Genomic DNA, 22,552 nt, shown 5'->3' with positions numbered 1-22,552 from the left:
TGTAACTGCGTTAACTACCGACGTCGTAATGTGTACGATGAGTCGGTTACGTGTATCACATACGTCACACATGCGTACGCAGTGCGTTGAATAATGCCAATTTGAAAAATTGCCTCGTCGTCCCCTTTGTAATTGTACACGCATTTGAAAAAATTAATTCCGAACTCCATTTTTCTCTCCGAATATGACAAAGCAATAATGTACGGTATATATGTGTACAAGAATAAGCTTCGTCGGATAATCATTGGCGTTATTTTTTAACCTCGAGAATACAACGCAACCTTTGGATTTTGTTTTTTCTCTCTCTCCGTGGGCGGATATACGGAGTTTTTGAAGGAAGGAATTTATTATTATAATTTTTTCCTTCTCACAAAATCCACGCACCTGCAAACGCGCCGCTCCGAGGTTTTACACGCCGGAGGTTGATTAATTTGTAAATATAATAAAGCTTCCCCTGTGTTTGGTATGCAAATTACACGACCATTTCATTCCTGAAGCCAATATGCCGCGTATTAAGTGAGAATTTATTAGGTCAGACTTTTCATCCGTCCATTCGTGACTCTTTATCTCTCGCGTGCCTTTGATACGCTCCTTTTTTTCTCTTTCCCTCTCTCTCTCTCTCTCGATCCAATACCCGTGCAGATAATATTTCAGGATATGCGAGTGTCGAAATTGCCAGAAAACTTGAAAAAACGACGGAAAAAAAATCCGACGAGATGAAAATAAAATGAAACAAATAATCAAACGAACAAACAGCGAAGGGGTAAAAGAAAAACGAAAATTTACGCTAGAGGGTGAATCGTGTGTGTGTGTGTTTTTTTTCTATCACTTTTAAATACTTTTTGGTTTTCGTATCTTTTTTAGTTTTTTCCTTTACCCCGGCGCTAAACGCTCGACGGTGGGTATTTATTGTTTTAATTTACCATGTTACTACGTACAGACGTACACGTTTAATTATAGAAGGTTAATTTTACGCGACAGTGGCTATCACTATAGATATGCGTAGGTACTGATTTATATTGTACACGCACGAACGCGTATGATACAGAATATTCTTCCTCGGCCTAAGCGAATACGCACCCCGATCGTATGAAATGCCGATGTTTTTTGAATTTGTCATTTTTTGGTTAAAAGTTCCTTCGCTCCATATCGCGCAGGTAGCAAAAATCCGCCTCTCAGTATTACCCAAAATATACAGTCAACGAAGCGTAGTTGGATAGAATCGGCGTCAAATATACATATAGCGATATGCAGATCGGACTGCGTGTGAAATGGAAATCGAATGAAAATATTCTGTGAAAAGAAGGAGAATATCCGGAAACAATAACAAGCAAAGCAAAACCTCTGTTATTATATTAACGGAGTTACTCGGAGAGTGGAAAAAAAAACATATTCGCTTCATATTCCGTCGGGGTAATAATTAATGAAAGCAAATCTTCCTCCTTTTTACCTATAATCTATATGCATATATCTGTACATACAAGTGTAAACTGAAAATAGCCCCGCGACGTCGGGGAGGTCGGTGTTCGGCCGGCAAATTTGAGCGAATGAAAATAGAATGAAAATAGTCGCTGCAGCTGTTCGTTTCTAACGCCGTCACGGGACACTGACGAAGAATCGACGCCCCGAGGGGATAATTTACCAAAAATAAGCCGGCTGCACGTATAAACGTCGGGCGAGAAAGCCGCGTTCCATCCTTATGAAAATTAACTACCTAATTAAGATGACAGCCGGGTGACGGGTGAAAGAGAAATTTTAATGCATCGATTCGTTCGCTAAAAACGGGAAGAAACATTTGAGGATTCGTCGAGTTTCGCGAAGAGTCGCGAAACGAAAACTAAATGAGCGCGCGGAAATCAAAGGATTTACGCAAAAAAAGATTGCTCGTCAACAACCTTTCAGACTTTGTAATGTTTTGCCATTTTCGATGGAGAAAAGAAATAATTTTTTAAGTTAAAAAAAATTTTAGCAGTGTGAATAAGTCGTGTTACTCGTTTTGTTCGTCAATCGATCGTTCGTAAGTGACAATGAGATTCGAATTTTCATTGATCTTGTCAATTGACCGAAGCATCAATTTACGCGAAATTAATACTGGTCGTAAGTAATGACCCGATACTGTATTTCAAGATACGTTTATGTTATCTAAAATACATGTCAAGTCATTGGTGTAAAATTAATTTTGCGAAACAAACGAGCTACCGCTCGTTGAAATTGAACAAACTTTGCACAAAATATGTATTCGACAGTATAACCCGTCAGAAATTATTCATTACTGAACTATTGACCGCTTCTAATAAAAGAGCGAGTTTCTTTTTTTTTTTTTAATTTTCTACTGATCGCTGCCATTTATTCGTTGTTTTTCACTACCCTATAAGACTAATTTTCCATCAAAAAACTCGTCAACTCTCTGCTGGGAAACGAAATTTTCTTCACTAAAGAACAATCTAATATTCCAAATTTGGCGCGCAAGTTAGAACAGCTCGTTATCCTGTTGAAAAAAAAAAAAAAAAAAAACCACTTTGAAAAAAATAAACAATTGTCTCAATAACGAGACCTCGAGGAACGCTTTTCCATAAAAAAATTAGAAGAGCCAAAACTTTCGGGTTAGCCCGCGTTCAAGCGACCAGACGACGTCAAGTCATCAAGTCGCGTGAACTTTATTCGGTTACTGGTTCTAAGTCTCTGAAACGTTCATTTTCCCGATTCGAGTCTTTCTCGAATCCACATTACGCCTGTCGCACCCTGAAATATTCGTCTCTCGTTTCCCGATTCTGTTTCGAGCTTTCGTGCAGGGAAATAAGAATCTGAATTTATTCAATTCCGCTCGTTAACGGCACCCCGCGATTCTCAGTGCAGAGAGAGAGAGAGACAGAGAGAGAGAGAGAGAGAAATGGGTGGGTGGAGATGTGTGGCGACGTCCTCTCGCCGACTCCCAACAACAATGCCGAGCATCCGCGCCCTGGACGTTTCCGTTCCGCGAGTACTTCCGGTCAATTGTAAATTACTCCCGCGGTGAACAAATACAAAGCTTTACACACATCTCGGTTAGTGAGCAGCGGCAGCAGCAGCAACACCACCGGCAGGACTAAAGTGCACGCGCCCTCCACGAGGGGTGAGAAAAAAAGGAGCGATGGACCGAATCGTGGCTAGTTATTGTCGTTATTTCGGAGGTAGAATCGCAAGTTACGCGCTGCATCTCTCCGGGATATTATTTTCTCCGAAAATTCTTTGATGTGGCGATCAATTCGGAATAATACCCGACTGGGTTCGAATGGCTCAAAGAGCCGCAGCGCAAAGGGTGAACGGCTCGTGTGCATTCCGGAAATATACACACACACACACATATATATATATGTATATGTATGTATATCTACGTAGCGAATACGCGCAGCGAGCAGCGCAGGGATAATTAAAACGCAATCCAGCGAGCAGAGAAACTGATACAATGGTTAAATCCACCCTTGAAGGTAGCCTCAGGGTCTTCGAGTTGACGTGTAAGCCCGGCATTCGAATTCGACTGTATTCGTATTATGCTTCGTACATTTTAAGACTGTGCGCATGTAGAAAAGCGTTAATCACCCTAATGGTTGATATAATTAACACCTTGGTTAACTCCCGAATCCCGTATTACAGTCGAGACCTTGCCGAGCCTGAGTGGTGTGATTTTCTGGAAAGAGACACGGAAGTCAAGCTTTTACGAAACGACAAAGTTTCCAAGATTCCGAAAATTTGAGTTTCGATACAGTAAAATTCCGAAAGTTAAAATATACCCCCGCAGCGTAGCTTACTCGACTATTGAGTGTAAAAAATGAGAAGAACCGAAAATCAGAATGACCAGGATTCCGAACGTAACAAAGACAGATCATGAAATTTCACGGAAAACAAAAAATTTTGGATCATTCGGAATTTCGATGTTTCAGATTTGATAATTTTCTCATCTTCGCACTTTCGAAACTTTGATGTTTCGTCAAAATTCGACTTCTTCGCTTCAAGTTTCGGCGTAAAAAAATTTTCGAAATTTGAACCCCGCTCCTCCACGTTCCTGAAGTATAGGGGGAAAAAGAAAAAGAAGAAGAAAAAAAATATAACCAAGGTGCGATCGTAACGCTCCTTACCGAATAGTTCGGTGTTTGGTGAAAGGAAACGGGGGTTCGGATTCAACCCCCTTTCGATTTCCTGAACGACGACGAAAGGAGCATGGAACGAATCTCCAGAAGGAGCGCGTTATTCGGGAAACCATCCCGAGTCTCGCCCGCATACCCTGTTTACATAGATTTTTCCGCCCCGCTATTTCCCCGCAACGGGGGAAGTCCTGCCCACCAAGCACAGCCGACGTTCGTTCCTCGTCCCCGCCACTTTAATTCGCATTCTCGGATTTCCAATATCAAGTTGAACCTGGCGCCGCCCCTTGCCGCCCCCGTATTATCATATTTATAAGTCGGTCGTGTCGTCCATCGCGGGGGTCGTCGACCCCCATCCGGCCCCGCCGAATCCGCGGTCCAGAATGCAACTTAATAACTTGTAACGGGGCATGACAAACCGCCCTAATGCGTCCGTCCAACGACGACGTTTCGGATCCCTCATCCCCCCCCCCCGAAAAAAAAAAAAAAAAAATTCCCCCCGCGTTATTCTTCCCGCGTCTCTAAATATTTCTGCTTATACGCCGGTCCGCCGCCTCTCGCTTCCGGGGCTTCCGAGATTAATCAAAAGATAATTTTTGCTAATAATAAAAGGGCGGACGTGACGTCACGTGCGAGTTATTACGACTCCTACCCGCTTGCGTTTCTACTCTTCATCCACAATCCGACGACGAGGCTTCAACGTGTACGCAGATTAATTGCGTCTCTGTTATACCTGCCTGCCTGCCCCCCCCCCCCCCCCTCATCCCCTCGCCACCTATCCTCTTTTCTCCCCTTACATCCCTTACGCTGTTGCTCGGGGTTCGTGGAACTGGGACGTGACGGCACCCTTGCCTTAGTTTCTGTTGCTCCGGCTGCTGCCGCTGGTATATTATAAGCGTTGGCCGAACGTCGAGGACGAGAAAAACGTCCGATATGAAAGAAATATTAGCGAGAAGGACGACACGGAGTCACCTAACCCGTGTTATTCCGCTTTTTATCCATCCCATATCTCTTCCGCTTCCACAGAGGCAAGATTTCATTTCATTTGCTTCATTTTCTAATAATTACATTGCGGCTGCAATGTTCGAATGTTGTTGGATTAATGCACAGCTGTGCATATTGCTTCGAAGCATTTCTTACATGCGGTTTCTGCTTTTAGTTTTTAGCAATGGTGATGGTGAATATTGCAGAGGTCTTCGAAACGTCGTGTTCATAAATTCTTGTCAATTAATTCAAAAAATTAAGAATATTTACAAATTTTTCCTTCAATTAAATTTACAATTAAGAAAAAAACGTAGGTATACTCGTTTAGAATGGTTAAAATCGAGTTGCACGTGGTACAAGCATTTTTTGCAAGTACAGAATATAAGACATCCGCTTTCCATTATAGGAATTACAAATCATTTTTTGAGGTAACAACTTTACGGTTTTCCGTCGAGAAAATAAATCGGCTCAAACTAAGTTTTTTGTACATAATATTTTTCTTCAATTCGAATTGAATTTCAACGGAACACAGAGTAAATAATCTGAACGATTCGGGTCTTAGTAACTTATTGGAACTGGTAAAATGTCAGGGAAAACTAGGTTTCACATCCTGGAAAACCCAGAAATGTGATGGAATCTTTTTCCCAAAAACTTGTGGCTAACCGAATTTGAAGATCCTCGAATTATCGAGCATTCGCAAGAAGAGCACCTGAAAAGATTTCACTCATCGTCCCCGTGACATCGAGATCGATAAAAAAAAGGGCGTTAATTATCGGTCGAGCCGGAACGATGATAGGAATAAAAAGTGTGCTCAGCATCAAAAATACGAAAAACGGCACGCAATTTGAATTATAACACACGTCGTTAAATCCCTAGGTCTGACACAGAAGCGGCTGGCATAATTTATCGAACCCTACATCGGTCCGCGTAGCATTTGATCACCGCGATAAGTGTCTCCGGATGGGTTGTACTTTATTTTTCCATTTCTATACAGTGTACAAGTACGTGCGGAGCCCCGTACCGCGTCGCTTTGCCGAAGCAAGGAGGGTAAAAGAGTCGGGGATGAGGCAGGTAACTTCCTAACCGAATTGTCAAGTTGGCGAGAGAGGTTGCAGGGGTGTACATCAGGGCCGGGGAAAATGCCGGGGCAAAGGCGAAGAGACGACGACGACGACTCGCAGAGGCCGTCAACTTCCACGCGGGGAACGAGAAGCCGAAGAGGAAATGAGAGAGATGGAGGGATATAAAAAAAAAAAAAAAAAAAATCAAGAAGTCTCCTGATTCGGTAAACATCATCTGAATATCTGATTGCCCTCTTTAAATTCGCGAACTGGCCCCTCGACTGGATTATATATATATATTATATATAAGGTACAATCGTTAGGCAGTATTTTGTTCGTTTTTCCTCCTCCCCCCTCCCCACCCCCCCTTTCGTTTTTTATCGTGTTTATCTTTTCACTTTTCCTCATCCTACCTTTCGTTTTTTTTTTTTTTCGCAACGAGCGAGGTAGAGAAGTTGAAATTATTTAGATTCTCTAACACAATAGCCAAGTTTACGAGGTCGGTCGACTCCCGGCAGGCTGGTCGGAGGTTCGCGCGCATTTCCATAAGAATTTAATAACACCGCAACACAGGGCGCAATTAATATACTTTTTTGCCCTGTTACCTCTCTCGGAAAAAGTACGAAGACGAAGAAGGAGAAGAAGCCGCTGAAGACGCGGCCCTTCGTAGAAATCTCGCTGGATATCAAAAAAGAAGAAGGGGAGAGGAAAGTTGTACCAGCAGAATAAGAAGCATAGGAAGAAATCACGTAACATTCGTGTACGATTTAACATTTGTAGAGTGCAGGAAATGAGGGTGATTGATTTTTCGCGGTCGATCGATTCGACGATCCGATCTCGATCTTGAAGATTTCGTCCGGATCGACGCTCGCCAATCACGGCTCTCCCTTCTTATTCTCAGCTATTACCTCGGTACCAGCTACTTTCGACGGTTTTCCCGACGGACGTGAAACTTGGCAAATTGTTAAACAACGTTAGCTGGCGGGAACGTCAAACTGTCTCTTGCCGCGCGGGCTACCGGGAAGGCCGGGGTTTGAAAATGACGTGGAGACGAGCTGTGAGAGAGAGAGAGAGAGAGAGAGATTGGGAGAAAGAGAAGATAAGAGGGAATAAGATCGACGGAGGATTGAGAGGAGAGACTTATACGGAGTAAAAGTGCCGGCTTGGATACATAGTCGGGAGTGTACGAATGTACGCTCAACACACGCATGATGAGCAGCGGAAGGAGGGCTAAGAAGATTTTGCGACTGCGGAGAGAGAAAGAGAGAGAGAGAGAAAGAGGAGAAAGAGAAGCCGAGGGTGTGTGTAGAGCCAACAAAATTCCGTCCGTCCTTTGAAAGCCAAATTTGTAATCCTTTCGCGAGGGGCTAAACCCACCCCCCGCCCGTCCCTGCCTCCACCTTCACATCCTCATCCTTCTTTGTCGGCTCACCTTCTTCTTCCTTTGCCGCGGTCGCGCGGCGGATCTAGCCGTTGAGATCTGCACCTACAGCCTCGATCCCCGTGTCGTCTTCTCCGCACTGGTATGGTATATACGACGGAAATCCCAGGGTTGAGAGATAAAATATTAATGCTTCACGTAGAACCGACTCACCGGCATCAACCCCCACGGCTAACACGTACTCAACTAACCCGAAACCTCGGGCAGTCGGTTGGGGCGAAGAGGAGTGGGAGAGAGAAAAAGGTGGAAGAAAACAAGAACTGGAAGCAGAAGAAAAAGAGGAAGAAGACGAAGAATAAGAATAAGAATAAAAATAAGAATAAGAAGAAGAAAGTAGAGGGGGAATCGCGGTGCGTGGTCGAGAGAAAGAGAGTTGTTGGTGGTATACCTTAAGGTATTTCCTCGGCAAGTTGGTAAGCCAACTTTCGAAATCGCGGGGATTTTACCGAATAAGACTTTTCCACGACGAGGGGCGCGAAAACCGCAGCGGCGACCGAATCTTTTTCTTCTTCTTGGCGTCGAACAGATTAGGCTCCGTTCCGGAGGTCCGATATCATCGGGCCCAACGTCGTCGTTCCGCGGCTGCAGGCTGCGTGGCGGTATCAAAGACTAATCCTCCGCGTCTCTGACTTTTCCAACCCCCAATCAAAGCGGAAACTCTCTTTAATTTCGCAACTAGGTATCGCCCCGCCGATTCCCGCAAATCCTTTCCCCGCCCCCTCGTGCATCTCGCGCGTCATAAGTCGTCACGATATTACGGTAATAGCGGTGATGGCCGTGGTATTATATTAGTGGTGATGGTGGCGGTGGTGGAAGGTATGCCCAATGTAACAGCCGGCGACGATGATCAAAGATAATTCCTCGCCCAAAGATTAAAGATTGATGCCACGGGAAAAGACGAAGTAGCTACGGTGGTGACGAGGAGGTTGAGGGTCGATCCGCAGAGCTGCTTCTGCCCCCCGCATGGGGCGAGATGAGACGATAGGGGGGTCGTGGGGGAGGGGACGGCTAAGAATCAAAGTCTGTCGAAATATAAAATGCATGAAGCGTGAATCTCCAGGGGCTTCCCCCGCCCTCCGCCACCCCGCGGGCACGGAACGAACTAAAGAGAGAGAAAGAGAGAGTCGGAGGGGTGGGGGAGGGAAAGGGACTGCTGAAACATATGTACCCTGGAGGCATTTACTTATACAGAGGCAAGGAAGGGCTGGGCGTGAAGAACGAGTGTGGTTTCGACTGATATCGTAACACGTAGCGCATGTACATACATATTATCCTTCGCGAAAAAAATGGGGTGACATGCGAAAATGGTGTTTTTTTTTTTTTTGTACTTTTTTCTTGGAAAACAGAATTACACTATTCTCCGCAGGTTTCTCCTTTTCGGCCGAAGACAAGGAGAGGTGGAAGAAAGAACGCGAAATTTGCGCCCTGCAAAATTTGATGTATCATTGTAGTTTGGGGGGGGGGTGGGAAAGATGCGCACGTATTGCCGGGTGTCCCGCTTCCCGTAATTCACCTATCTTCTCCGAGCCCTCTCCTTGGTCCTTGCGTCTGATATTAAGGGACTTACTTCTATGACTGAAACAGATGGCACCCCTCCGGCTACGAGATAATGCCCCTCCACGTTGCTGTTGGGGGGTGAAACAGGCGGCGGTTTTCCCCCTCTCCCCGCCCCTACGGCCGGTTATCGTACCGCCTTTAATAACTCATCCGTCGATTAGATAACCGCGCACGTATAGGTAGGCTCGATTATATCGAAATGAAGGGGGTCGGATTAGAAGTTATAATGTTAATGCCTCCGTCGTATAGCTTCTAGTCGTTTTTCCTCCCTCCCCGACTCCTCCGAGGTTGCGGCATATTATTCTTCATCATTGCTGGGAGGGAGAGAGATACCGAGGAAACGTGAGGGTGAACGGGAAACAAAATTGTATAAGCCACATTTCTCCGAGTACTCGGACTTTCTAGGGATATTAAAAGACAAACAATTTCCGTACAGTCAATAATATTGTATTAATATTTCGTAATCTTTGTTCAACGTTGCTGTGCAGAGAATTTTTTTTTTCCCTACATTTACACAAACACACGTGTGATCCGGTGTTGCGCATTTCTTATTCCAACAGTCATCTGTCGTTCTTTTTATTTGCACAAAGCAATCTGCGATTCTTGCTGGATTGCTTCACATTCATGGTAACAGTCGTCTTCGCCAACTACCGTGAGAATTTCAAAGCAATTTATTCGAGGGGTATGAAAATATTGCGACTAGAATGTGGCGGTGATAAAATAGCTTTGACGTCTTATCGAACGTTGCTGTTCTCTTCGTAAACGCGTAATTGATTGTTATTTGTGTTAAAAAAAAACAAACTCTAATATTTACACCTGTATATATAGCAGAGAGGTGCAAAAATGCAACAAATAAAAAATTTCAGACATGATTGTATCATTCTTGGAATTGAATTTCACTTAATTCTTGACAAATCGATGTACTTTAGCATGGCTGACGTCATATTATTCTAGTTTCAATCTACTCTGATTGCTTCGATATTTGTTCAATCAGAAATCAAATAACATGATCTGGTTATTTTTAAATTCTCTGCTTATTATTCCCATGCATTTTTTTAATTTTATTTTCTTCGCGAAGAGGCTAAATTGTTTTCTTCCCTCTATCCCTGAGAACAAACTTTGTTTGAATTGAAAAGGCGGACCAATAATCGGTTTTTAATCATTCACCGTGTTCGGATGATTAATGTAATCGAATGTCATCTTTTCACAGGACGAAAATCAATCGATTTCGGTTCTTATCTCTCCACGGCGACTGCGATCTACATTCTATAATCGTATTTAAGTGTACATTTGGATGAAGGAAAAACAAATTCTGACCTACGCTTAACGTGACTCACGGTAAACGTTCCCCAATCCAAACACATCGTCTTCGTAAAATGAGTTTTCCGCGTTGCGAAATGAAATTGTATCGAATCGAACGGCGAGATTTAAATTACCAGTGGTAGCTGCAGCGGCCAATTGTCCGATCCTCAGGATCTGCAGGATGAGACTAACGACGAAGCAGATCTGCGCCATCTTCGGTACCCTGATAACAAGTCCCAGACGGAATTCGGGACGCCGGGTCCTGTCTGATCGGCTACCACAGTCCTTGAATCCTGGCTCCGGCATCGCGTCAGTTGGATCTCGGCACTGCACTCGGATCAAGAAGAACCGGCACCCTCGACGCTGTTTCCTCCCTCCGACCGTTGAGCATCGATGCCGAAGAACACCACCGAACGTTTAACTTTATTCGACAGTGTTGTTCGAGTAGTTTTTTTCAAATTACAAGTCCCGGCGCGTATTTTTTCCCGCAGCAAATTCCAGTCCCACTTTTTATTACTTTCGCTTACACGTTACAGGGTCAAAATTTTGTAAAAAATCAAGTCCGTCCTGAACATCGTTCGCGTCTAGAAACGGGGCGGAAACGCGGCTGCCTCCAGGAGCGCGCTCGCTCTTGCAACCCTGAGAATCGATAAAGTATATCGTCCGTTGCGGCCGTAGAAATCTCTCCGGAGAGGCTCGCAGACACGCGGCGAGAACGCGAGGACGCGGTTCGCTAAGACTAGCTCCGGATGCTCGGCGGGCCGCTCTGTCGGGACGCCCGGCGTCGACTGGCGTCGAGCCGCATCGTCCCCCGGAGCGTCGGACGCGACGCCGCGCATCTCTGCCACCCCCGTTCCTGTTTCACCCTGTTTCACCCCTCCCGAAACCCGCCGCGAGAGCCAATCGCTTGGTAGGAGAGGCCGCACCCGCGACCGCGGAGGCGGGACTCTCAAATTAAGATTTTCGACTTTCTTAGCGTCCGCGCGGGACTCGTCGTCGGCACGTGACCTGCCTCGTCCCCCACCCCCCGTCCCGCGCACCTGACATTGTTTAACTTTCGATGATTTTTAAATCTTCGCCGGAGGCATGAATCACATATTTCGTGCCTCTTATCCGTAGCGAGGATCTTCCGTTACAGCCCTGCATTTACACCCGCGAGATTTTCTTCTCGTTTCGATGTTTGGTCGGTTTTTCAACCACGTTTTTTCCCCCGGCGTTCACCGTCGTGATCAATTTTCAAACACCGTAGAACTACGCGTGTTCGGTGAGCGAAAAGCGAGAGATTCGAAACGTCTCGTCGGATTTATCAAAAGACCTGTCAGCTTGGTTGAGACAGTTTTTTCACGATCGCGACGGATCTCGCATTTCATTCATTTTTCTACGTTAATATTGTTTCAGATTTTTTTCAACCCGTATCACATCGAGCCATCAGAAATTTTCGACAGTCCTCCGTGCGGTATGGAGTCCGAAACACTGGTCTGAGTGACAGAAGATGGTGGTTGAATTATTCAAGATTTCCAGTCACCGAACCTGACGATACCATCTCCTTGGAGAACATCTTGCTGCACGGTCTCGTAACTTCTAAGGTAATAATAATACGACCAATATTAATTATGACTCTTTCGAATCCTGACTCGATGTTCTTACACGACATTTGACGTCGTGGTCCCTTGATCATCATACCGGCAGCTCAAACTATTTTCGCAAAAACCCGATCGGTATGGATCTTGGAAACGTGGAAAATCCGCGTGAGCCACGAGAACGAAGAAATTGAAGGGAGAAACGTGGATGATAAAATGCCATGTGGATTCTGATCCGCGTCCGCGGGTTATAATACCTACCTTGACTTTTAAATAAGACCGAAAAATCCATTACGCGGTGTCTCGTCCTGCAGGATGCGGTCCGTCGATGTCACGCGTCCCTACCCGGTAATCGAATCCTGGGTAGAAAGACACGCGCATATACATACGTACGTATAATACCGTCGAGTCGGCCGCGTCTGTCTCATCTCGGGGCCAGTTCCATGATTTCTTTTTGGACGACTATGCGCCCGGAGTATCAGGAGGTTTGACAGGCGTCACATCTCGACTCGTCCGCGAACGCCTTCGGGCGGAACGTTGCCGAGCGGTTTCTCTCCTCCCCTCTCCTCTCCTCTCTTCCGAACCGGTATACCTATACTCGGAGGTATTAGTTTCCCGGGGAGGAAGTTATCCACCACCTGGAGGCAAGATTGACATCTGCTTATCGTTCCAAGAATTTTCCCTCCGAACAATTAAGTCTCTATCGGAAGGTGGATGGGGGGCGAGAGAGACTCTCTCAACTTTGGTACTCCGCTCGTTAACTAAAACTTGAGCTATTACAAGAATTAGATGGTTGATTGATATCTCCGCGGCCTTCCTTGATCACCACCCCGCCCCCTCGCCAACCCCCTGCAATCCGCTTCCCGGCAATCAACGATTATACCCTGGAACGTCGAATGGATACACCGCGGGGACAGCCTTCAACGGATAAGAAAATCACCGAGCGTTCAAGGGGAACGACGTCTTCGATGAAAATTGAGGAAAACTCTGAAGAAATCTTTCGGCATTTCACCCTTGCGCGTCCTAAGCTGCGGCACAATACCGTCTGCGTGCGTTATACGGTGAGACGCGGGCGCGGTGTAAGAGATTAGAAGTCAGGACGAGAAAGGGGAACCGTGGGGCAAACGGGCAGTTGCCAAATGGTGAAAATGATGGATGCGGACGGGGAATAGAGTGTGTTTAATAATTTCCGGTGCGGCAGCAGCGGCGCGAACAGCTTTGGCAGCGCCCCGGTAAGCTGGAGTGAGAGATAGAGGTCGGGGTTCGCAGGGTTCGAGAAACGACGATGTGACAATCGGCAGAAGAGTTTTTGCTCGGTCGCAGCTGGACTCTTATATTCATTTTTGCCGCTGAATCATTTCTCGGAGCTCCCCTTCCTCCTCCCTCATCCCGAGGGTTACATACAGACCGAGTACGATAACCCTCGCCGTCTTCCTCTCTTCTCTTCCCGCGCGCTTCGCGTTATACGTACGTGTACCGCGTCGGGGCCTGAATTCGTTCGCTCGGAGCCCTTTCAGATTTTCACCACCTCCTCCACCCCCGCCCCAGTCGAAGGACGTACGGCAACGGTCAATTACCGGGCGGTCGTTTCTTTCACCGAAGCGATTTCGCCTCGGGAGTTTCTTCTTTCGCATCCATGCAGAAGCTCCGAGACGACGGGGATGCAAAGAAACTCTCCGACGTGAAGCTCGGGGCTGAAGAGACAAAGGGCCAACCGAAGAAATTGTACCGCGCGTGCAGGCACCTCGCTTTCTTCGATCGCTCGCTCGCTCGCTCGCGGCCTTTTTCAATCGCTAATAGGATTATCTACACTTCGACAGGCGGGTGAGCCAGGTTCGACACCCGCCAATCCCCCCCCTCGAACCACCCCCCGCTTCGATACAAAACTCTTTCGAGACAATCGAACGAAGGAGGAACGAACTACGTTCGTTCGAACGGAAGGCTCGAAACTTGCGGAGTCTCTCGAGCCAATTAACCAGCCAATACATCCGAGCCAATGAGAAACTCACTATTCAAATCTCCCTTTCTCTCTTTATCCCTCTTCTTCTCGAGGGACAATCGGATTGTAATTATTGAGAGCTGCCTCGTCGTTGCCTCACGATTTCATTCTACGCGTTTTACCGAGCTTAGATTCCAGAGGTATATCCGTTCATCCTGATTTCACGAGCCCTCTTCCTCTCATGGCTTGTGAATAAATCTCCGCAGAACCGTCAACGTTAACGCGAGCAACCGTCTCACTAAAGTCTCGTCTTTTATTCGTTTTCCGTTTCCGTTTTTCTTTTTCTTATTATTATTCTTCTTCTGCTGCTTCTACACCTCTTTTTTCCCCCTCTCGCTCCCCTGGGTCTTCCGTTAAACTGCAGCAGCCGCGTATTCCTTACGGAGTAGGTAATTACGGAATTTTTATTTCAGAAATACTTCTCGCGTATGATTAACGAGCGAGCGTTTTAACTGTCCCCGATTTTTCCCTCCCTCGGGATCGGAAAGAACCGGAGGAGATAAGAAGAGAAAAAAAAATGCAAAAACGGGGATACAGTTTAAAAAATGTATAAAGAAGTACGCGAGCGACGGATAAATTACCGAACTACACCCGGGGCTTCTTCTATTCCCATTTCGCTCGGGAATTTTTCTTCGCCGTAGGATTCTTCGTCCGTCATCCCAATTGTCACCTTTGAAGGAACTTTCAATTAGCCCTCATTCATTATTTTCACCTAGATTCCTCGCGTTCCTGTCTCGTATCGCCCCACTTGCGGCGGATAATCGAAACGGAATTCCGAATGACGCTCGGAATTTCACCGAAACCTGCAATTCCCTGCAACGAAACGGGACAACCCGTTACTCATCGTGTTTTCTAGCTCCAGGTTCCACAAATTTCCGACAATAACAACGCGCAACAGCGCAATTTTCCATACCTACCCGCCCCGAATAACTCTCCACTCTACGATGCATTCAATTTCCGTGTCAAGTGTAAACTACTTTGAACTCGTGATTAGTTTCTCACTGTGAAGTTTTAACTATGGCAACGGAACTCGAGTGAAGCTTATTTCTCGAACGAAGTAAAAAGTTCGCACCATTTTTAATTATGGGTAAATTCAGAACGTTTTATAATTTTGTTCGCTATATCGAGCGTTGAAAGAAAAAGTGAGAGTTGAAACGACAAAAGCGTTCGAAGAAATCTAGAAAGATGTGAGAAACAAAAAAAAAAAAAAATGAAAAAGAAACTGCCACGTCTTGTGCAGAAATGAGATTAACCCTTCGGCACCACACTGCATGTAATTGCGTTATTGGTAAAATGTATCGAGTCCCGCCTAACCGAGACATGAAGGGGGGGGGGGGGGAGGTGCTTCAGAACCTACGCGCCCGGATTGATACATAACGTAGGACTTCAATGCCCATAATCTCGTCGGCTAATATCGGCCAACCGTTCTCGAGCACGGACCGTATCGGTTAAAAAGAGTTCGCGTCACGGAGCGAAAGGTAAGGGATGGCCGCGAAGGAACAGCGGCATACCGAGGTAGGGTGGAAACGGCGTGGCAGCAGCCCTGCCGTTGACAGTCCTGTCTTCGAAAGCAAATTTCACTTTTTGTCAACGGGCGGTCGTTTGAAAGGAACGAATATTGGATTCGGTTATTACTTCTTCAACCTTCAACCTCATGCCCCGTCTTCCCTCCCTCCGTCCCTCCCTACTCCCTTCTCCACTCCCCTCCGCCCTTCTCACCAATGACAGGTGTAATCTGTCCTCTGCGGAGAGAGCCTGTAAGGTGCAACGACGACGTGACTTTCACCAATCTTCCCTTCTCGTCGGCGTCCTTTGAAGGCGGGCCCTTCGACGTCTTGAGTGCCCTGTACCAACCTAATTCTTATGTAATTGTATCGTTTATTTCCTTCCCTTTATTCCTCGCCTCGATACCCCGCGGCTGCTTCTGTCGGATCCAGACCAAGCTGAGACACGAAGAAGAAGAAGAAGATGATGATGATGATGAAGAAGAAGTCGAATCCTAGCCCCGAGGGATAGAATCAAAATTTGGCAAAATCTCTGTACACCCGAAATCCCTCGAGCTGATCGCCTGATGGAGTTTGCTCCTTTAACGTAACGTTCGGTCCCGATCGCGCAGTTTCGACCGCTTGGCGCATCGAAGTTCTCGTCGTCGACGAGGTGCAGGGTTGAGGGATGGTGTTAGTTTCCTGCCCGGATATTAGCTGTCACGTGGCTCAGTGGACAGAACCGACGCGTGTTAGAGCTTCTTCTCCTATGTGTGCCGCGGCGGCCTCGCCCGTCTTCTTACCGCGGTTATCCGAGTCACTCTCCTTCCCCGTCGCGGCTTTTCGAAATCTCCTAACCCTCGTTTTTTCGCCAGACGAAAAATTCACCCCCTAACCCCGCGCGACGCTCGCCGTCGTACGTGACGTCATGCCACCCGAGTCGCCGGCTGAATACGAAAACGTTGAAGGGACGGTTACGCCACCCACTCTTTTCCACTCTCTCCTCTCTCCCTCTCTCTTTCTCTCTCTCTCTCGCTCTCTCTCTCTCTCTCTCTCAGGGTCTACACGGGGTCCGATTCACCGTACGTATGGGAAGAATTCAACCCGATCGCGACACCTCCGCCGGAAAAAGAGAGAGAAAGAAGGAGGGTAAAAAGTAGATGAAAATGAACATAAACATATTCGTTCGGTTTTCTGGGCTGCGGTGATGCCGCGTACTCGACTGTCTATACGGGGAAAATCTCGGCGGAGAGAAAGGCTTCACTGATCCAGGGGGATTCTCTCAGCTCCCGGTGTGAATAATTAGCGGCCTATCCGTACCCGGCCTAAGTCTATGTATCATCAACCTCACTTGATACAATGGTATAACTACACAAGGGCGTGTTAACGCCTGGAGAGAAAGAGAGAGGACCGAGAGAAGAACCCACAGTCGTGATATGAATTTAACCGCGAGTCAACTACTCGACGGAAGGGATATATGGAAAGGCAGACGTGCCTCTGCGCTTCTTACTGGCAAATGATTATATTACACGCTCCGTGATACATCGAGCAGCGATATTACACTTATTTTTTAACCTTCTAGCAGCCCTCGAGGCGTCCCAGATGTTTACCGGGAAATTTGGTCACATGATTTTTCACTTAAGGGTAACGGTAATACGAATCGGATTTGACAAACGACTGGAATACGGGTTGGCACTTGTCTAACCCTTATGATATATCTAATCGTCTACAACATCTGAAACCTTGCACTTTCCAAAGCTAGCCTCATCCCACTGCTAATAAGGGTGGAGGAGGGGACGGTCTAAAATCATACCCATTTTTAGGATTTTGTTTCAAAGCAGTTGCTGATGGAAACAAGAAAGTCGATGTTGCGTCGCAAAAGTCTCGACAAGTTCAAAATATAATTTACAACCACACATCTAGTTCCCAAGATGTTCGAGTACCTGATTACATTTTTTTCCTACCACGCTCGTATCCTGTAAATTTCTGACCCTTGTTCCAACTTCTCTCTACCTTCTCCCAAAACTTTGTCCCTTCCATGCTTTCCTTAAATTTCAAATAAGTTAGTTGTCGACACAGCCTTCAACAGAACAGACGTGCTCACTCGGCGAGTCATTCTCAACCATTTTTCAATCTACTCGTGTAACAATTACAGCCTAGTTGATCCTTGCCGTTGAAGGAAAATATTTAACAACTCCGGACGTCTAGTCGCAAGCACATCTTTTCGACAGTTGAAACCGAGGTTCAGAGCGCAGCAGAGTTCTGCCTCCAATCCGTTTGAATTTCCGACTCTGAGAGGTGACACGTCCTACGCGAATCCCGCCTCTTATACGATTACAGTGGTAAAAGCTTGCGTGGGAAAACGGTGTGAAAAAACCGAGTTGTCGCTTATACATATACCTCTCGAGACGTACTCAAAATACGTCCCCAGCTGCACGGGGAGAAAAAAAACTACCTCTTACGTATCCCATTTTCTTGTTTTTATTTCATTTTTCACACCATCTTATCAAACAGGGTATCGCACACCGCTTGGAGAGATGTCTTTAAGGGAATATCGCAGCCGCGTTGTCACGCGGAAAAAGGGACGTTTCCGGACGGACGCCGCGAACACCTCGACGAAGTATCGATGACGTAAGCCCGGAATCAGAGATATCCGTCCGTTGGTGAAGTCTGTACTCGGTATCGTCGTCCAATGGCTTGCGATACCGCGTGGAAAACAAAGTGTGGCCTTTCATCTGCCCTCGCAGAGACAATATTGAAAAAAAAAGATTCCTCCCCCTTTTTCCCCTGCACTCTAACAGGGTTTTATCCTCCCCCCCCCGTCTTTCGTCGTTTGGTGTAAACATCAGATCGAGTAGGTATAAGAAGGCTGATGGCGGCGGTTATTTCAACGTCGACGAGAAGGGGGGTCGAGAGCTCGGCAACCGCCACCAACGGGGGCCTGCCAGATATTAGCATAAGATTTTCGTCGGGGCTTAAAGCGCAGCCGAAAACAGCGACGGAGTTTAGCGGTCGTGTCGCCGTGCGAATTGGTAGGCCTAGGAGGGCCTAGCGGCGGCCTTAGCGAGGCCTTAGAAACGGTCTAATGCGTTAACGCCACCTAACCCTGCATTTGGCGGTACAATTTCGGGGCCACGACGTCTCGGAGAAAATCAGCAGTCGCTGTCTGAGGTAAACACCGTATCCAGTCGCGGCTTGACGGAGAAGCAAAGCTAAGACCCGGCCTTGTCGAACCTGCACGACTTTCCAAATATGCGGTGTTCAACTTTTTTTCCTTTTTTTTTTTTGTTTCTTGGTTTTCAGGGGAATAATCACTCGGCTGGCTTCGTTTCGTTCATACCTTGCGCCGGCTCGATACAGCCCAGGTATTTTTCCCAGCTTTCGTGGTGTGGTGTACCACGCAACTTCCATCGCCCCCGATCTTGATTTCATCAACGGTGTTTCCTTTTATTGTTGCCAGTTTAGCCGGGGCCTTAAATGTTTTGTCCCACCCGACATGCGGCTCCTGACCCCCCGTGTTGACAATATATTCTCACCCTACCTCCGGCCAATCAAGCAGCGATGAAAGATCACGTCCACCCCCGACCAGGCAGCCCCTCTCCTCCGACGAGAGGGTGGCTTCTGCTCCTGCTTCTGCTTCTGCTTCTGCTTTGGCTTCGGCATCTCTGCCGGCCGTTATCTATATCTGCAGTTCCTGCAGCTCTCCACGCCGCGGAAATGTACTCTACCACCACACACCCTCTACTACCACCACCACCACCACCACCACCCTCGCCTCCCCGCTCCTTCTTCTTATTCGGTAGTTTCTTGGGAAGGGAAGCGTGGCCAAAATCTATCTCGACATAAAATCATACGAGAGCTTGCGACCTTACGTGCCGAGGGCTTTTTCTTTTTTCTTCTTCTTCTTCTTCTTCTTCTTCTTCTTCTGCTTCTTCGTTTTCGCCTTTTTTCCTCGTTTCTCTATTTACCACCGGGGTGGCATCGTCACGTTGTAAGGTACAAGATCGCCAAACGAGAGAGACGATTTTCAACTTGTGTCGCTGGGCGGGAAGACAGGGGCGAGGGAGGGTGGGGAAGGGGGAGGGGGAAAATATATCGAATCCTGAAATGAGGGAGTACGTGACTTTGGCCCGAACTCAAAATTACCCGTTGAGACATCCATGCGGATGACCGCATGTGTGTTGGATTTGTACGAGCTGCTACGCTCGGCAACTCGTATACCTACCTCGATAAAAAACCTTCTTGAAGGATCCCTACGATTTCTCCCCTCAGCCTCTTGAGTCTTTCAGAAAAATTATAACCTTCGAGGATCACCTTAGAAACGACGATTCCGGACGAATCTATAAGATGGCCGAATACGCTGCACGGCTGGGGTCGTACGGTGAAGTTGTCGAGAAACCGGCTCGATGCGATGCGCGTATCTCAAACATTTGTTGTCGCTAATTAGTAGTTAGTATTCGGCTAGCGATATCTCAAAGCCCTCGCAATTCCCTGGATGCAGACCAGCGGCGGAGTTAGACGATGCCGGAGTTCGTATAGGTATGAGAGGGTGGCCGGTGTGCGAGCAGATCCGAAGAATGAGATAAAACGGGGAGGAAGAACGAGAGAGAAAGAGAGAGAGAGAGAGAGAAAGAAAGAGAGGAAAAATATAGGAATGAAAATAAAAACAAAAATAAGTATCGCAAGAACGAGATATAGGAGATAAATAAGACGACGAGGACGACGACTTCCTGAGAAATGGCTAGAGTCGTGGCTTTGCTCGTAAATACTCGCATCCCGTTGATTGGGGTGTGAATCTTCGCAAAGGGGACGAGGGGGGCGGGTCCTGGAACGAAACTGTAGGGACGTCGGTGACTCCAACGAGACCCCGACGCGCCCCGTTCAACCAACGAGACGATGTGCAGGGCTGATACGTCGATTACAGAACCCGGCTCGCTTAATTGATCCTCGAGCAATTCAGACCCAAAATCTCGGACCACCGACCGGACGCTATTCGACCCCGAAATATTCCCGATAGTAGCGAAATCAACCCGGGACCGAATAAATCGAGGACGACAAGCGTAAGTGCACGTCATCGAGCACGAAGCTGACTCCAAGGTCGAAAAGAAGACGACCGACAAGGAGGTATACCAGGTCGATCTCTCCGATTTTATTTCTTTTCTAATATGTTACAGTAGACTTAAACGTAAGGGGGTGAAACCACCCTTCAAAACAAGGCATGTCAAGGCGCAATTCGGCAGTTTCACCAACAAGAACGTAATACCTTGTAACCAATTCGACTGGAAAAGTTTACTATTACCGAGAAACGAAAAACGTAATGTTTCCTTACTTTGGAGGGTGGTTTCACGCCCTTGAAGTGTTTAATGACAGATAACAAAAACACATGTATCGCTTAGTTTTCAGTCTACTGTAACATACGTTACCTTCCTTGTTTGATCAATCCTCTTCAAGTTCAAGATGACGTTCTTCGGACACGACTCTGAGGATTTCTAGTAATTGTTCAAGCGAACTTATCCGAAAGCTCAGAGATGGCGTTGTATTTCTAAGGAACGAGGGGGGCGCACACCTGTTCGCCGTGTTGAACCATGCCTCTAACAGACGAACAAGCGGACCCGTGGGTGGGCGGATGTATACATATGTATGTACTCCAGGAACCCTCCTCGGTGGTCGTAACATCTGTTACCCAACCCTCCGCCGGCTGAGCGCTCTAAAGATCGGGCGCAGATTTCAGGGAAGAAAGTAATTATATGGAATACATCAAATCCTCGGGGTGTAGCTAGTGTGTGGCAGGCTCAGCCAACGAATTCGACTACTTCTTGATATAAGGCACGGCGAGCAGACCCGACCCCGGTAAAACTTTATGATTTATTATGTTCAGCCCCCTCTTTGTCTGTTTCTCCCCACCGCGAATCACTCCCTCTGCACGGTGGTGGTTCAAGCCCGCGGACCGCTTTGTGCCGCGGTTGCCTTTGTCGATTTGTAATTCAAGTCGTACCGTATTATGGAACTATCAGGTATAGGTACCCGGTTTCGGGTGAAATTCTCACCCCGAACGGGGCAAGAACCAACCTCCGAATTATACGAGGTGCAACTTGGCGCGGCTCGAGCTTCCTTTCATTTGGATCAATTGGACAAAAGATGATTAGCCCGGTGGTAAGGGTACATGGACCAGGTACTCCTCGTTCTATGTTTAATTTACAGCCCAAGCGTAATAACGGAGGGAAAGAAGAAGACGAAGACGAAGAAGAGGAAGAAGAAAGAAGCGAGCTGAGAGGGGGAATCGCCTCGCGCAAGAGGAGATACAAAACAGATAAATTAGGACACGGCAATCTGGAAGATTGGGGCCGAACGAGCCAGCCAGCGTGGTCCGGACTCTCTGGCTCTCGCCCCTTCGGGAGCGGCACCGCCCTCCACTCCTCTCCTCGCCCCGAATTCTTTATTACGATAGTTCGAACAGGATCAGAATTCAGACTACTTTTGCCACTCCGTTTAACTTCTCTTATCGGGCAATCGAGGAAAAAAGTTTACTCGTCTGCTCAACGGCCCGGGACGCGGCGCTTCTGCCTACCGAAGTCGTGGGGGTGAAAACGCGTTCTGCGTTCGTCATTCGAATCCTAATCGCGCGCCAGTGTGTCCGTCGGCCGGATTCATTAACCGTGAATACGCCAGTCGCGAAGTGCTTCACTTTCTCCGTCCCCGAAACCAGAAGGAAGCGCCGATCAATCCGTCGGAAACGTCTCGCGTCCCTCTAACACCGAGCACCGACAGGTACACACTCGTTCCAGCTGCGAAGGAATTCCTCAGGGAGAATTAAAACCCCCTTTCCGTGCGCAAGTACCGAGAGTTTCGCGAGTTCGTTAGCGAATCTTTGAGCGAGGTGGTCGCGGGGATGAAATCTAGCCGAGTAGGTACCAACCTACCCTACAGCCACGTACCTAGTCGTTACTCTGTCTTTGCATAATTGCATTGCTGGTGACTCGAGATGGAAACTCGGTCCGATTCCGCCGCATTCTCGAGGACTCG

The 22,552-nt window shown here is 47.2% G+C and overlaps 2 protein-coding genes across 4 annotated transcripts in view; one reads left to right on the top strand and one right to left on the bottom strand.

The window, feature by feature from the left end:
* LOC124187184 (neurotrimin-like) overlaps positions 1–11,261 on the bottom strand; it is a 113,940-nt gene extending 102,679 nt beyond the window's left edge. For both annotated transcript variants that reach the window (XM_046579524.1, XM_046579525.1), the window contains exon 1: positions 10,601–11,261. In XM_046579524.1, coding sequence (XP_046435480.1) covers positions 10,601–10,772 — 172 coding nt within the window. In that variant the 5' untranslated portion in view covers positions 10,773–11,261. The remainder of the gene's footprint in view (positions 1–10,600) is intronic.
* The window catches only part of LOC124187186, a 156,501-nt gene that overhangs the window by 114,507 nt on the left and 19,442 nt on the right, over positions 1–22,552 (top strand). For both annotated transcript variants that reach the window (XR_006871787.1, XM_046579528.1), the window contains one exon: positions 11,865–12,052. Coding sequence is in view for 1 of the 2 variants with exons in the window: in XM_046579528.1 (XP_046435484.1) it covers positions 11,865–12,052 (188 nt within the window). In the remaining variant the exon portion in view is untranslated. The remainder of the gene's footprint in view (positions 1–11,864; positions 12,053–22,552) is intronic.

The sequence above is a fragment of the Neodiprion fabricii genome, chromosome 7 (genome assembly GCF_021155785.1).
Source record: "Neodiprion fabricii isolate iyNeoFabr1 chromosome 7, iyNeoFabr1.1, whole genome shotgun sequence".
NCBI classification, from domain to species: domain Eukaryota; kingdom Metazoa; phylum Arthropoda; class Insecta; order Hymenoptera; family Diprionidae; genus Neodiprion; species Neodiprion fabricii.
Note: the sequence above shows the minus strand (reverse complement) of the source record. Positions and strands in the feature narration are given on the sequence as shown.